At 53.2% G+C, this 16,348-nt stretch overlaps 4 protein-coding genes across 4 annotated transcripts; 2 read left to right on the top strand and 2 right to left on the bottom strand.

Annotated features, from left to right (window-relative positions):
* Window positions 1-728: 728 nt before the first annotated feature.
* On the top strand, window positions 729-4,274 carry PV07_08043 (uncharacterized protein). The gene is made up of 2 exons (XM_016395170.1): window positions 729-2,144; window positions 2,228-4,274. Exons 1-2 carry the CDS (start codon window positions 2,098-2,100, stop codon window positions 3,717-3,719), a joined length of 1,539 nt encoding a protein of 512 aa, XP_016248589.1. The 5' UTR covers window positions 729-2,097; the 3' UTR covers window positions 3,720-4,274.
* Window positions 4,275-7,554: 3,280 nt separating this feature from the next.
* PV07_08042 (uncharacterized protein) lies at window positions 7,555-8,700 on the bottom strand (the record flags this gene model as incomplete). Its single annotated transcript, XM_016395169.1, has 2 exons — window positions 7,555-8,385; window positions 8,444-8,700. The coding sequence occupies 2 exons, from the start codon at window positions 8,698-8,700 to the stop codon at window positions 7,608-7,610; spliced, it is 1,035 nt and encodes a 344-aa protein (XP_016248588.1). The 3' UTR covers window positions 7,555-7,607.
* Window positions 8,701-9,448: 748 nt separating this feature from the next.
* Window positions 9,449-11,113, top strand: PV07_08041 (uncharacterized protein; the record flags this gene model as incomplete). Its single annotated transcript, XM_016395168.1, has 1 exon — window positions 9,449-11,113. One exon carries the CDS (start codon window positions 9,449-9,451, stop codon window positions 11,003-11,005), a length of 1,557 nt encoding a protein of 518 aa, XP_016248587.1. The 3' UTR covers window positions 11,006-11,113.
* On the bottom strand, window positions 11,098-13,104 carry PV07_08040 (uncharacterized protein; the record flags this gene model as incomplete). Its single annotated transcript, XM_016395167.1, has 7 exons — window positions 11,098-11,241; window positions 11,292-11,402; window positions 11,452-11,884; window positions 11,945-12,194; window positions 12,246-12,469; window positions 12,584-12,605; window positions 12,657-13,104. 7 exons carry the CDS (start codon window positions 13,102-13,104, stop codon window positions 11,098-11,100), a joined length of 1,632 nt encoding a protein of 543 aa, XP_016248586.1.
* Window positions 13,105-16,348: the final 3,244 nt, after the last annotated feature.

Genomic DNA, 16,348 nt, shown 5'->3' with positions numbered 1-16,348 from the left:
GCGATGGGTACCACAGTGTGTTCGTCTCTCCTTCGCCGTGATTCCATTGTAAAGAGTCCCCACCCAACCAAGGCTCACTTTCCAGACCGTTCTCAGGCATATGCAAGACACGAGCATTTCACAGCACTGGGCACAGCTAGGTATTCGTCAAGGTGGAGGCCATTGGGCGGAAGGCCAAGGATGGACAGGATTAGTCGGCTTCGCGCGGTTAGGAATTTTCGTTGGCGATTACGATCTCGATTGACAATCCCTTCGAGGACTTGTCGAGGCAAAAGGGAACCAAACGAAGCCGCAACCCCGGCAGACCCCAAAGGTGGCGATGTCTCTCCTAGCCCGGGCAAAGATCCCTGTCGACCTGTCGACTACAGCCTCCCGTGATTCGTGGTTGCTGCAATGGATCCCCTCCGAGGGAGCTGGGGCGGTGCAAGGGTATTGGCTGTGAGCCACCTTTAGGCGGCAGGACTGGGCCATTCTATTTGAATGCCTCGACTTGTGATTTGACCAACGAAAACAGCGAGGGTGGTTGACACGAGGGACAGGCTGCAGGAGGATGGCGGATGGCGGGTTGTGGGCAGGACAACCACGGCGACTGAGGAGACGGGCTTGCAGGGCGCAATCGTCCCCAGTCCTCTAGATCTCGTAGGGCAGAAAGAGTGGCCTCGCTCATGTTTAGCCGCAGCTTGTGCAGGAGACGAAGGCAAAAAAGCAAGCAGCACGAGGAGGGAGACGGGGGGCGGGCTAACGAGGGCGAGAACAATGGACTTGTCTGTTGTTGAACAACAAAGTGACGGTGGTCCGGGTCGAGTAGTGAGTGATGGCTTTTAGAACCTCGAGCGCAACAAGAAGGACTCATCATCATCAGATCAGCCGTGGGGTCAAATCACATTGGTATTTCTTGTTCTTATTCTTCTTTGTCCTTGTCCTTGTCCCAACCTCGTCACCTCGATTCCTCCCCCACCCAACGGAAGGGTCCTTACCATTTAACAGTCATTACCACTCCCTTCCTTCAGCTCACACGGAGACACACACTCACGCATACTCCGCGTACGGACTGCCGTGGTGGACTTGTGCGGCGTATTGTTCTTGTATTCTTCGCCGTCACCAGCTTGGGCGAGTTATCACGAGCTTGGGCACCTGATCACCTGGCGAGATCAAGATCGATTCCTGGCTACTTAATACTTTGCCGCCTTCATCACTGCTCCTTGACCACCATCTTGGACCACAACCATCCATTGTCATACTCGCCGTTCGACTGCCATCCCTCAGCAGGGGTACGTACCGAGTACTTACCTCGTACCTGTCAGCAAGCTTCAAACCCCCAGAAATTCCAGCGGCCGGTCTGTCGCTGGGCACACCTCCTATTCGAGCCACCCCCTGTTCAGCCTAAAAAAGAAGTGGGAAGACGAGGGAGACTCTGACTGTTTGAGGATCGCTGCCGTGAGCAGCAAAGCAGCAGATCAGTCAGCACAGGGAGCCCGCTCTGCCGAAGCTCGAGGACGCCCAGGGTGTGCACAAGTTCACTCGCTTGGCTGAGCCTTCGGGACCTCATTGTCCAAGGGCCAGGCAGTGCAGCGAAGGAAGGAATCGGCGAGATTCCAAAGTTATTTGCCCCCCCTCGTCCCCCCACCACCCCCCTGGGCCTTTAACTGGACGGGCTGCCAGTGGCTGTCGGTGGCCCAGCGCACTCTCACCCACCCAACTAAAAGGCCGCAGCCAAACCTGCATCAGCTCTAGACTTGTCAAGCCCCCCCCATCGAGCCCCTCGCAATTATTGCCGAAAAGCACAAGACAAGCTCAAAACCCAAAGACCTAGTCCTCAATCTTCCGAAACCACCAAGTCGATTATTATTGTCAAAGACACCCCCGGCTCGCATCGTCAACCCGAGACCGTTCCCCCGTCGCCCGCTAATCCAGAGCTATCCCAAAACCATCGCCCCCCCCAAAGCGAACGCGTCCCCATTTCCCACCTGCACTTGATCCAAACATTTGCAACTCCTCATCACAACTAACTTATACCTCAATATTCCTTCAGCTACACCTCGGTGTACTCGTGGACCAGTTGGGACTTTCTTGAACACACCTTTTTGCGACGCGACAATGTCGCCTGTCGTCTATCCCTACACCGTCACAAACAGCTACAAAGGGTATGTTATCTTTCCTGGTTCCGGGACTCCTGGTATCGAGACCCCTGCAGTGATAATGGGCTAACTTGAATTCCCTGTGTCAGGGGCCTTTTCATGCGTACGTACAGCCGCAACGTGCGGCGTGCCTGGGATGGCGAAGACTATCGTCCACCGAAGCGCCTGTGCCTCAATGACGCCTGGAACGCGCCCTCGGCTGCCGCCTCGAACGAGAACACAACCCATCATCTTGATCTCGAAGACAGCCTTGAACGCGCCATCCGAGAAACAAGTGTCGCGGCGATGTCTTCCTCCCCTTCTCGAAAGAATAGCACCATCTTTTCCGCAGAATCCCACGAAGACGACCTGGGCTCCAGCACCATCACTCCACCCTCGTCGCCGCCGCCCGGCCTACAACTGACACCACCTAACGTCAAGGCTCGAAAGCCTACATTCTCGTGTCTGGACAAGTCCAAGAAGGAGAAGAAGGATCTCAAAAACGCGAAGCGGAAACGCGACGAGCAGGCGAGCGGACCGAATGGGCCTGGAAGTACGCGTCACGACTCAGAACCGCTATCGGAGATCTTCAACTTTAGCACACGCGCTCAGAGCTCGCAGCCCTCGAACAACGAAACCATGCCGCAGCAGGCTCCGGAAAGGACGCCCGTGGCGCGTCCAACAATACAGGTCCCGAAACCCGCGCCACCGAAACAGAAATTCGTCCAAACAATACTCGATTTAGGCCAGCCGCTTGTCCCTACAACATGCCCCCAATGCCAGATGTCTTATACACCTTCACTGCCAGAAGACACGCAGTTACACAACATGTACCACAATCGAGATAACTCCGGGATTGAACTTGGAAAGGCATTCCTTAAGTCGGCAATGCGGTGGTGCTATCAAGTCTCGCATATCCCTGGCAGCGTTGTTGTGGTGGACCGGAAGATGGCACTCCCCAGTCGACGAGTGGTGCAAAAGGTGCTAGGAATCGTCAACAAGGAGCTTGGAAGCGTAGATATCAAAGAGGATGAGCTGTGGAGCCAGCGTGTTCCGGATGGGGAGAAAGACGAAGAATCAGGCGGCCGCAAATGCGACAGATTCAAGGCCTTCTTACACGTCATCGACGACAAATGTGTCGGCATTTGCCTGGCAGAGCGAATCACCAAAGCCCATCGGGTCCTACCGTGCGAGACCGCAACCAGCGAGACGATCCCACTGAACTCCCATTTCAACCCTGTTGGGCCCGTTTCGCCTGCTGCAACCGAGACCAACGAGGAGGAAAACAATCACATGGCGCAGAAACCGCAGATTCCGACCCCAATTGCAAGTCCCACCTCTTCATCGCGCCCGTCGAGCATCAGCATTTCCGAGGAAACACATCCAGCGGTAGTGGGCGTTAGCCGGATTTGGACGAGCAAGGCTTTCCGCCACAAGGGCATCGCAAACAATCTTCTAGAGTGTGTTATGAGTCAATTTATTTACGGTATGGAGATCGAGCCAGCGCAAGTGGCGTTCAGTCAGCCTACGGAAAGCGGAGCGGGCCTGGCGAGAGCATGGTTTGGGGAAGACGATGGCTGGGCTGTTTACAGGGAAGAATAAATTCGACACTTGTGTTACATATAACGATCGGAGGATCTAGCCTCCTGCGAAAGAGAGAGCATTGCATTGTCATGGGGGAGGCTTACGGGACATGAGGGTTCATCCAGCGTTGGATTTCGATCATGGATTTTCATGTTGATTGGTATAGGGTTGGTATATGGAAAAAGGTCAAGATGGGAAAGGAGTCCTCTAGGTGGTGTACAGGTGCGCGTGTTTTCATCGGCAAGACTGGTCTTCTTTGGAGAGAAGTGGCCAACAAGTCCATTCGAGGAGGTTGTGCCTGGTCCTCGAAATTCGAGGCTCCAAGATCAACAACCACATGAGTGAGGGCTGACCCAGTCTCCGATTTCAAATGAACTGTATGAGTATGCTATGTCCCTAGATTCATTGGAGTGAATGCCTGACAAGCCCTGGATGAGGCATTTTCCACCGCGTTTACTGATCTGGAAGTCTCTCGCTTTGTTGACTCGTCATTTCGGGGCCCGGGTTCTGGTTCTCCCTTCGTCGACGGGGCGTCCAAGCAAAGACATTTCACCAGTTGACACTACAATGGCGCCGCCTTGGTAGTTCTTTCTCGAAGACAATGCTGGGGTCGCTATTGGCTGGCAAGTTCCTGAGTGATTAAAGCATCATCCTCCAAACTTCCTGTACCCCTGCGTTTCTGGTGCGGGATAGTCTCAGCCCAGCCACGACATGACCCTAGCGACTTTACGGAAAACCCTCGAAGAATACGAACAGCACAGCATCGGATTCAGCCCGATGCGGTAGCCTGCTTCTGCGGCTGCAATGGTGTTTGGTCAGCAGCGCAAAGCGAAGGGCGGGGATTTGCAGCCAAGTGGTGTCCTCGGACGTGCGCCCGACCTCAGCCTCACCAGCCTCACCGGTCACCGTGAGTCAAAGGACTGTTTCGAAAAGTTTGTGGTTGTGGATTCCAGGGCTCCATCCGACACCTGGCTCCAATTCCTTGCAGTCTCCGTCTGCACGTCTGAGTCTCAATTTCTGATATGGTAGAACCAGAAAGAATCGGGGCGGTGTGCAAGAAATGCTACTTCTCATCAACCAAGGCGAAGGACCCATCACTTGCACACTGTGCCTTGCCAGCCGCCCAAGGATCTTCGCGTCTGCCGCCTATTCCGTGTGGAACTCAAGGGAATATCCACTCCTCAATGGCACTTCCCGACATCACAGGTAGGGGAAAATCTCTTGACGACGCGGTGGTGATTAAATTGCGTTTCACAAGTTCCCCGGCCTTGATTCGTCTCCAGAAAATCAAGGCACGAGGAGAGCAACCTGTCGGGCACAATCCACGCGCATTGAAGACCAACAGATTCTTGCACCGTGCAGGTTATTCAAACCCAGTGAGTGCAGCTCTGTGTAGGTCGCGGGTTGACAAGAGCCCCAATAATTTCTTTCGGAGTCGATTTGGCTTTGACTGGACCGCTTCGATGAAGTAGAGTGGTCCCGTCAAAGGGTTCTAGGTTTCCGAAACATGAAATTGAAGTGCCCAAAAGACATGGTCAACGTGAGAGCGGTTCTATGCCATGAACTATTCCACCCTATCGAACCTCGTTGGCTGGTGAAAAGGGTGTCTGAATTCGGCTCACCGTTGCCGTGCATCTACGGTCTGCTACTACTCTACGCAACAGGCACCAGTGGCCCTATCCACTGAGGCTGATCTGGTCTGCGAACAGTCTTCTTGTGGCTCAGCGGGAGCCTCATTCAGGTATGGACAATCGCTACAGCGACAAAGGCTCGCTTCAGAGCCACAGAATATTTGACGCGGCCTGCATCCGGAACCGAGAACTCCCAAGTACATCGCATGTTGTCCAACAGCTCGCACTGTTCCGATATCCTTGAAGAAGCATTCCGGCCGATCTATCTCCGACTGCCTCTTCGTAGGATGGGAGACCGCAGAGGCCGCTGGGTATTGAGCTAGGACCGCTTGACATCCCCACATACTCATTACAGCCTTTGCTGGAGAGTGGCCACTGACCAGGCTGGTCCTGGTTCCTGCAACCTACCGTGCTTGAAATCTAAAGGCACCTATATAAGTATGGTTGATTGCGGTGAAATGTGACGATTGAAAACGACGGTGGCAAATTTCGTCTACAAAACACATTTATAATCGCCACAGCATGGGCCCCCTCCCATTCTCGCCACTGGATGCGGCGGAACCGCTGTTAAACGGCTCACGAAAGTGCGGCCGCTGCAGTCTGGAAGGACCAGGTTCTGTCCGAGGGAAAATTGAACCGGCGCACAAAGATCTTCCAAGGTCTGTCGCCATCTGCTGGGGGGTTCCGTTCTTGCCGCTCGTGGCTCTGGCCAAGCGCCAACAAGGAAGAGCAGTCTCCCAACGCCAGGGGTTTGGGTATCTGATGACCCGGAGATCCTGGGCGAGTGTCCTATAGTCCATCCTCAACTAGAGAACGAGTGCGGCACCTTTGCGTTTCTGGTTACACACCATGCGCACCCGGCACTCCGTTTGCTTTGTTTGTTCCCAGAACGTTGGATTTTCTTTCCCGTCAAGTTTAGTTTCCGCGGCACATCCGGCTGGCGGGCTAGCATAGGACTACGAATTGTAGCACAAAGTGCCAAGTGCCGGTGCTCGATTACCAAGATGATATCTCGAGGATCGACGGCGGCAGGCCCTCCTGCCCAATATCTTACATTTCTTTGACCTCGATTGAAGGGCTATGCGGTTCCTGGGCGGAACGAGAAAGGGCGCGGGATGGTAGTTGTCACCGGCACCGAACTGTGTAAAGGTCCACAGCCTGCACGGTAGATAGCTGTGAAGATTCCAACCCGCTCGTGGCCCAATAATCCGTCACTTCTGGTGTTGCCAGACGACTCTCGCTCTCTCCCCGTCAGTCTCGTCGAGGTAGTATGGCTTGAAACAAGCCGTAAGATACGACAGGGTAATTGACCCGTTTCCCTTCGTAGAGGAAGGTTGTTGTCACTTCATACTAGTAAAAGAATGTAAGCCGTGCTCTGGGAATGGTAGCAGACCCAACCTCACAGTGTTAGCGAGGCTCGGTTGGATTGGTGGCGCAAAGTACTAGCTATTCCAGGGCTAACGGCGCAGCTCTGTCCTGAATTCACAGCCATATGGGTGACTGGAGATGGCGGAGAACGGATGCTTCTATTGCTTTGCAAATCAGGCCACGCACGATACACCGAAGCATCGAGATACAAAGGACGCATTCGCCTCGGAGGTCCAAGTACGGGCGACGAACCAAATCGAGCGAACATCCAACTAGGCATTCCACTCTTCGTCACCTGAAGGAAGGGAGACAACGAGGCTCCGTGTCGGGGAATAGACACATCATCTACCACTGCAGCGTCCACGAGGACGTGGTATACTACTCCGCGTGGAAGCAGACATTCATGGCAGGAAGTCCCAGCCCGAGACAAACCAGTCTAACCCAAAGTTCAAAAATTGCGGCTTTCTATTGGTCGCCGGTTCAAACCCAGCTAGGCCGTTTAGGGACATGATGTCTGGAAATGGCATAGCTGAAAATAGACAAGAGCGCAACGGGCAGCATGCGAGTGAGCCTCCTATAGGCATGCTCAGCGCTACACTCCCGTCAAAAGATATCCCGGAGAGCGCACGAACGTGTGTACGGCTGATTGAGCCCCAGAGAGTCGAAAAGTGGGCATTGGAGGTGGTGAGACGAGATCCCCAAGTGTTGTGGCCCTTGCGCTGCGGCTGTCGAGCGAAGACTTCTTCTCACCCCCCGTCTCAGCTGTGCTGAATCCCGTAAGCAGCAGCATGGGCAGGCCTGAGACAATGTCAGCGATAGAGCGCAGGCACGGACTTGTGCGTTGGCCCATCCTACTTGAATCCAGGAATCTTCAGCCACCGGTAGGGGGGCACAAATCAATACTTCCTCAGACGCCAGGCCTTCGAGTACAGCAGTAGAATGGATTAAGCTCAAATGCGGGTGAGCCATCCGCCTGTGTTAATAGTGAAATATTGCTGCTACTCGTATCAGGTTCTGACAGATACCGGATAAGCGGGCTAGTGAGAGCCTGTAGAGTCTCTGGGTGTTGTTGCGGCATCAGAATAGAGGTATCATCCGCCCGGCCGTGCGGTATTGTGCTTGCTGTGTGTATTTCTTGGGAACTTAAGATATCATGCAGATCACTCAGATGCTCCCTGTTTCGATCTGCGTGGGCCAATAGATGGTACAAGGCTCCAAATATCGTCCTTGGATCCGGCTCGGTGTGAGGCGGGGTGGTTTCGAGGTCAAAGCATACGCGGTCCGTTGAGCGGGTGCCAATAGATCTCAGGGACTCCCAACGTGCAGCGACGATGCAAGACCAGTACAGTATAGGTTGGGGATAGTGTGGTCGATGGAGCCCCAGCGTCAGCGCCATGCGACAAGCGGACGCTGTCATCATGGACTGCTGAGAGAATTGGGGAGAAGCGAGCAGCAGCAGAATGGACTGCAGGGTTGACAGTGTGGGGAGGGAGAGCAGCTCATAGGCGTCGAAGCACTGGTGAATAGACTGTGAGATGTCCTCGACCAGCGCAGTTCCACTGGCGCCGGCGAGGTGAGCCGATACGAGACAGACGGACCGGAACAAGAGCGGAGAAGTGTAGGGCTCCTGGTTAAGGTCTCTTTCCTGGACAAGTGGCCAGTGAGGCGCAATCATGGAGAAATATCTTTCAGCCCCAGTCAGACACCGACAGGGCGTTTTGTCCTGGACAAGTATGTGCATACCTGTCAAGAAGAGTGGCTACAACCGCCGAGGTCGCTGAAGGAAGGTCGACTTTCCATGGCATTCGATTGCCATCCTGGTCATCATGAGTGGCTCGGTGCGAGATGGATTGCTGATCCTCTTCAAGTACACATTCTGAGCCCTTGGAAACGCAGGTTCGGCAGGGAAATCCGCCTTCGCAGCTTCGCCACATTGTTAGAGTAGGGCTCCAACCAACATCCGATATCTCTGGACTCACCGTCGCTTGGATGACCGACATTGTTGACAGGCTCTCCCTGTTCTCAACCGCTTCATCACCCTCTCCACATCGCCTGTCTGCATCATCTAACAAGCCCACAGGTACAAAGGCCAAGAGGGGTGGGAGATATAGGCGATTGTTAGCAGAAGTAGTAGCTTGGATCTAAATTCCAAGTTGCATTTTGTGCGGTATTCGGGTCAAATTGGGGAGAGGGGGAGGAACTCAGTTGGCGGGGCGTTAACCTCGGGCCCCTAACAGGAGGCTCACTGGGGCTGGTGGGCTTGTACAGCTTAGTAGGCTCAGGTATTAACACCTTACTTGTCGCCCGTGGAAGCTGCTGTTAGGCTCTCCCAAGCGGGTAGTCCCCTAGGTATTGAGCGTCGCTGGCTTCTGTCCAGATACCTAGAAGTAGCTAAGTACCAGCAAGCTACCTAGGAGCCTCCGCATCAGCTGACCTCGAGCGCTGTCCAACTACAAACTTCCATCATCGCGCCCTTCTTCTTGTATGGCGCCAACTGTACCAACAATTCTGACCGCGGTCTCTTCACGTTCTGTCTATGGCTAACCATATTTGTGACAACTGCCGGAGGTACGTCGAGTTTGCTCCCCTTGAAATAAGTGTGCTGAATGGCTCGCCTCCAGACTCCGGTTGAAATGTCAATTTGAACACCCTCCGTATTTTACTCTGTGCTGCTCTCGATGCCGGCAGTACAGTCTTTCCTGCGAGTTTGAAGGCATTCCCTGGCCAGCACGGGCTCAGCGGACTTTTATGTCCTCCACGCCCAAGGGATTTTCTCGAAAGGTCTATTGGGGCCCTTCGAGCAACGCTGGCGGGCATCCTATGGACCTACACACGTCGAAGGAACCACCTCCTGAGCCGCCCATGTTCCAAGCGCAGCATTCTCTCAACTCTGCCGGCCTGACGACAGCTGATGAGCCAACAACGCTGGACATCAGCCCGAATGTCAAGGAACATCTCTACCTCATCTTCTTCGAGCACATACAGCCGGTGTTTCCTATTGTCACCAACGCAAGTCTACGACACTTCCCCGTCACGTCGCTGCTGGAAAGCGTTATACTTGGCATCGCAGCCCGTCATCATCTTGCCATTGCTTCTTGGAGGGACTACGTCCACATACAAAAGGTCGTTGCCCATGAGCTCAAAGCCCTCTTCAGCACACGGCAACGATATCAGCCCAAAATTCAAACCGTACAAGCGCTCCTCCTGGCGTTGACCAAGTTTGAACTCATCACGCACGGACACGGTGACATCATGTCCACGGGACTAAGACTTGGACTTCTCTGTAAGATGGCCAGAGATTTAGGCCTAGACAAGATATCCTCGGCCGTGACAACCGATGGCGAGCTTCTTCAGGTTGTGTTATGGAAAGGCTGCCTGTTTGAGGATGCCATTCTTTCTGCCACATTGGGCCAACCTCTCAATATCGTCGTCTCGCCCGAAGAAATCATGGAGGTTCCGATCAATTCCGGTATCTCAGGAGGCACATTTTTCAGTGACGCTGTGGGTGCTTCTCACTGTCTCCGATCACTGCTAAGAGCAGTCTATGCGAGCCACCCTGTCAATGCCGACATCGTTCAGAACTGCGACCAGGTCCTCAAACAGATACACCGCTATGGGACGTACCTGAATTTCCGACAAGGACACTATTCTGAGAGCGAGTATCGAGCGCTTTGCATGTTACACCATAACAACAGACTGCTTTTTGTACTTGGCCTTGCCTCATTGACAAACGCGTCAAGCCAGTCCAAAGAACTTTCCCTCATTCTGGCACAGGAGGCTGCTTCGATCATTCCAGAAGCCTGCCAGACGCTTATCTGGTTCAGCGTTGAATTCTATCTCGAGATGGCTTCTCGACTAAATCAGTTACTGTACTGCTCTTCACGAGCCTTGATGCTTGTTGTCGATGTCCTCCTCGAGGCTCAAAGGACACTCAGTTCTTCGAAGGACTTTATCCAAGAGCTAGAGAACGCGGTTGCGTCGGCTACTTTATTGAAGGACTTTCTACTCAAAGACACCTCATGGGGAGCGCACTGGTCCCAAGGCCATACACTTGCCGCTGTCCTCGCTCGGCTTCGGCAAACAGACCGTCACACACGGCATATACCGGTTGAGTTGAAGAACGTTATACGTCTTCGAACACTTGACCAAAGCGAAATTGGCGACACTGGGACCTTAAGTGTTCTTCGAAATACCGACGAAGTCTTCTACGACGACGAATTCCTCAACAACGTCCTTTTCAACTCTACAGACTGGGATTCCGTGTTGATGCAGTACGAGGAGAGCTATCCTCAGCCCATTTGGTGACCTGGATTTTGTACTTTGAGAAAGTGTTTGTGCCACCACGCCGTTGAAGATACTAGGTACAAAGCTGATCCATGTCCATACCCGCTTAATCCTCAGTCGGTCTTGGTATTCTCTGTATGGATCGCTACGACTTCTTTTGTGTCATCGTTAAGCTCGGCAGTTGTGATTACGCCGTGTCTTTCATATTCGACGTGACCACGGCACTGGTAAGTGCTGAATTCCTTTACCGACACACCCTAGCGTAACGTCAGCAAACTACCAGTCATAAGTGTTTATCCAGGCTCACATTCAAAAATAACTCATCAAGCTGCTCGAGAGAACGGCCTTTGGTCTCTGGGAGAAAGAACAGAGCCCAGACGAAACCAAGCAAGCATGTGACTCCAAAAATGAATCCGACCTAGAAATCATGTTAGCAAAGACCATAGAGGGTATCCTGTTGAACATACTTTAGCACCGAGGTTGGCAGCTGTTGGGTTAATCAAATAGGGCAACACCACCGCTATGAGCAGAGTACCGGCCCACGAAACAGCAGAACCCAGAGCCTGTGTTCGGGATCGCATCACATTGGATCCAATCTCAGATGCAACAATCCATGCAACAGGGCCCCAAGACCAGGTGAAAAAGAAGGCATACAGACAACTAAATGCCACTAGGCATCGTGCCGCAGCGACACTGTTGGGTGCAACAGTTCCAACGATCGCAAAAGTGAACATACATACGGTCTCAGCAGCAGCACCCCATAAGAGAATAGTCCTTCTACCGAGAAAATGGACCGACGGAAACATGGCGATGATCCCGGCTAATTGGCAGACTTGAGAGATGATACTGACAACAAATGCGTTGGAGATGCCAGATACTGAGTAGAAGTATGTCCCGTATCTATGACAGTGTCAGTGGACGATTGATCGATGATGCAAAGCTAAGTCGTGGTAGAATTACCCGTTGATGAAGCTGATACCTGACAAAACTTGCCACAAGAGAAGACCACATGCAATGTGAGTGCGACGTCTATCACTGCCTCGGAAGGCGTCCAAGAAAGAGCCGGAACCCTCAAGCTCCTTTTCGAGTCTAATGTGTTTAGCGATGTCGTCCACATCAGCGTGTATTTGATGCTCTGGATAGGTCTTTCCACGAAGCCTCCTGATGGACCTGGCACTTTCTTCCACCTTACCGACCGAGAGCAGCCAGCCTGATGCAGGGTCAGCCAAATCTTCCGGCCAGCAAATTCAGAGGTGCTTACGAGGGCTTTCCGGAAAGAAGGAGGCAAACACAACCAGAATGGTAGGAAAGATGAGCTGTGTGATCAGTGGAATTCTGTATGCCCATCTTGTCGACATATTGTAAGTTCCTTGATTGATGCAGGACCCTATAAGTTGACCAATGTTGATCCCAGTCTGATACAAAGCGATCATCATCCCTCGCATTTGTGTTGGGGCAACTTCAGCTTGATATATCGGAACAAAACTGATACACAACCAAGTGTCAGCGGCCGGCTGGTAACTGGTCAAGACTCAAGGGCCACTTGCGCAGTCGGCAGACGTGGTAACCACCCTCGACAAGAGATGGGAGATGTCTCACTTTGAAGCATAACCAATGCCAGCTATCAACATTTGTTAGTACAGGACGCGCGACCGACCAGAGAAAGTCTTACCTCCGGCGAAGAAGCGACCAAGGAGTAAACCCCATACATGAGGAACCGAGATCTGGAAAATAACACCCACGATGGCGACAATGCCCATCCATATCAGACCAACTCTTCGACCATATTTCGTGCCGATGGCGCCCGCCGAGATGGAAGCAACTATGGCACCCACCAGCAACACAGCATTCAAGGAGGTTTGTATTCGAGTTCGGATGTTGTATGAGTCAGTTCCTTCGTCGAAGTACCCGTAGTCCTTCAGGAAGCTTTTGGTCGTCAGCACTGCAAGATCCGACAGAGAACGGGACGCTGACCTGACCATGGCCTGGAAGCCACCAAGTTCGCCGCTGTCGATGCCAAAGAGGAGAGAACCACACATCACAAAACAGCATATCAAGATGGTCCTGATTTTGCTCCCCGAAGGGATCGCCGTTGTGGCGCTGGATTCTGGTGTGCTCATTTTCGAAGTTCAGGGAAGAGCTTGATGTCTCTTGCTGATGTTCTGCTGTTACATCTAGGTCTGGGGATCTCGGACCTTTTACGCAGCGACTTCTGTGGGGGAGCCAGGAAAAAGATTGTGAGTATTTAGACGTTCTGGCCGCGGCTCATCGCCGACGAGCCGCAGTCGATTGACCAATGTCGTCGCCTTCCCCAGTCTTACCCCGTATTACTTTGTGGGCCATGCCCTTTATGGCAAGCCTCTTGTGATTGCCTGGCCATCTTGGGGTTCTTAGCTCAAGCCTTGCGGTGTATCGCCGACCAACCGCAAAGTGCTCGCCAATGGCAGTTGATGTCTCAGAACCGAGTTGTTCTGCCGACTGCGACGCGTGCGGCGTGCCGATGAAGGAGAGGCACCGGCGGCCGCGACACATTTGCTCTTGCTGCGGTTTCCTGCCGATGAGCCGCAGTACATGCAGGATCTTGCTCGTGGCGCACCATTGCAAGGACAGCATCCTTTAGAGTGTACGTACTTATCGCGGTAAGTTGCACTGCAAGCAGACGATGAACAATTTCTTTTACAAATCTCCCTGTCCTACTTTATTGGGAACAAATACCGAAGTGGTCTCCTTGCCTCTTTCCCAGCACTCAAGCCACCGTCGAGGGGAGATACGAGCTATGGAAAACATAACACTTGACAATTTTCGAGAAAACTTCGCCTTCCGGGCCAGGGATGTGGACATCAATGGGTTTATATCGAAGCAGGGTGTGGCCAATTTCCTGGGTATTCCCTACGCCCAATTTCCCGCTCGATTCCGAACCGCCAGGCAGGCCGACCTTGGTCTCCTTCATGGACAGCTAGACGCATCGCGATATGGGCCTCGCTGTCCGCAAAAGACCGACAATATCCATCCCATGATGCATAACATGTTCGAGAAACTGTCGACATCGCAAAGGTGCGACGAGACCACTTGCCTACACCTCAACATTTATGCTCCACCAGAGGCTGTAGGTGTCACAGAGCACTCGAGTTTACCGGTCTTTGTGTGGATACATGGAGGAGGATTCAATAATGGGGACAACACGACCGAGTTTAGTGGGTTTCAGCAACCTGAGGCTCCCAGTTAATGGATTCATTACTGACTCGGGACTATAGATGGCAACCACCTTGTGCGGAGGTCAATGGACCTTGGAATGCCGATCATTATCGTGACCCTCAACTACCGTCTGAACGTTTTTGGCTTTTTGAGCTCGAGGGAGCTTGTACAAGAAGCGATATCCCTGGGTGAGGTTCCGATCCTGAATCAAGGCCTCAACGACCAGCGTATTGGCCTGGAGTGGATCCAAAAGTTCATTCATCATTTTGGCGGAGATCCTTCAAAGGTCACTCTGTCCGGCGAGTCTGCCGGAGCCGCTTCGACCTTCTGCCATCTGAGAGGCGGCCACGCGCTCTTTCAACAGGCCTTGATTCAGTCGAGTCCTAGACCTCGTCTGAGGACGTTCGAGGAGGCACAGGCTGCGTTCGATCAACTCGCCCGGTCGGCAGGTCTAGCAACCCAATCGGCAGGCACCGAAAAACTGGCTGGCCTGCGAGCCTTGTCCACAGATCAACTTCTTGAATTGTTCGACGGCAGCGTCTCACTGCCTATTGAGGACCCCAACTGGTTCGAACAGGGATCCCAGCAGGAGAAAAGCGAGTCACCCGCCTCCTGGAGTGATATGCCTAGATGGTGTTCGAGGATCATCATGGGCCACACAAAGGACGAAGCAGCACTCTTTCTGACACCTTTTCAGAATTTGCCGGATGCGGTGCTTATCGATCATGTGCGCAAACTGGCACCGGAAATCGCGGATGAAGCCCTGTTCTCCAAGGGCAAAGGCGCTTTGCAAGCACTTACCGAGTGGGCGACCGAGGAGACGTTTGTCAAACCAACAATCGACATGCTCTCGCAGGCCGCTGATCAGGGCACCACAGTATATGCGTATGAAATCTCCGTCGTGGACCCCTTCCCAGGTCCACTCCATGGGTACTCGTGGCACTCGTTTGGAGTACCATTGACGTTCTATGAACCTCCGGGACGAGTCTACCCCCGCATTAAGGCAACGCAAGAAAGGATGTCTCAAGCGTACATCAACTTCATCCATGGTCTAGAGCCATGGGAAGCGTTCAACGCTGGACGGCGAAAGATATGCTGGAATGGAGAGCAGACCCTCTTGGTGGACACTTCAACGGTGGAGAGGAGGGAGGAAGGGGACAAGGCGTTGAATCTTCCATGCAGGACCTCTGCAGAGACAGGGCTGGGGATTATTGCGGCGGCGCTGAAGATGCAGACATCCTAGGCAGAATGCTCCTGGCTGTCCACGGGTCAACCTCTTCCCAGTGTAGATTGCCGTCTCTATATGCACGAGGACCAACTTAGCGTCAAGGACATGATTCTCGTCAACCAGCACAGCGCTGTCGAATGTGATTCACATCTCGACCATCTTCCAAATCCATCTGTTCCTGTTCGTTGGTCTGTGGAGGTTTTGGGGGTCCATTAGATTTCCGTGAGCCACGGGCCTCGGCACGGTAGACGACAGAACGACTTTGCAAGGCTGAGGCCCCTGAGGCTGAACCACACCAGCATCCACCATGTAAGACGGGGGAGAGAGGCTGATGGCAGCAATACCTGGCGCTCCCTTCAATTGCATCGCCGTTGCAGTGCGACAGACTCTCCTGCTTTGTCTCGGAGGCCTCTTTCCGGGCAAACAGGTATATCTTGTCCGTGAGACGTTTGCCACTCGGACGGAATACAACACATCAACAGTGAGGGTGGATGTGACAATGTGGCCTGAGCAAACCTCCTCATAGCAAGCTAGAGTCTGGACCTACACTTGGGGCCTTGCCCTGTTGGCTGTTTCAGGTGGCGGCTGCTCAAAAGCTCGCAGACTGTGGTCCCTTTCCAGTCAGCGGCTCTTTTCGGGGCGATTGATCCAAAGCTGGAGTAGAGCCCTTTCCACAAAGCTCCATCATCAAGCAGCAACGACAACAACTTGTATACAGCTCCCTGCAATGGGGCCCACGTCAAACATCAGTGGCTTTGTCCCAAAATGCTTCCAAGAGTTCATTTCATGCGGTTTGACCTGGAGCAAGCGAAACATGGCCGCTGGACAAGCAAAGGCTTCTTGTTCATGCGCGTCTCGTGTCCGCCATATTATCCACAAATGCCCGGGGTGCTCATACAAAGCAAACAAATTCCCGCTTGCAAGGCTGGAGATGGAATATC

The sequence above is a fragment of the Cladophialophora immunda genome (assembly GCF_000835495.1).
Source record: "Cladophialophora immunda strain CBS 83496 unplaced genomic scaffold supercont1.4, whole genome shotgun sequence".
Taxonomy (NCBI): Eukaryota; Fungi; Ascomycota; class Eurotiomycetes; order Chaetothyriales; family Herpotrichiellaceae; genus Cladophialophora; species Cladophialophora immunda.
Note: the sequence above shows the minus strand (reverse complement) of the source record. Positions and strands in the feature narration are given on the sequence as shown.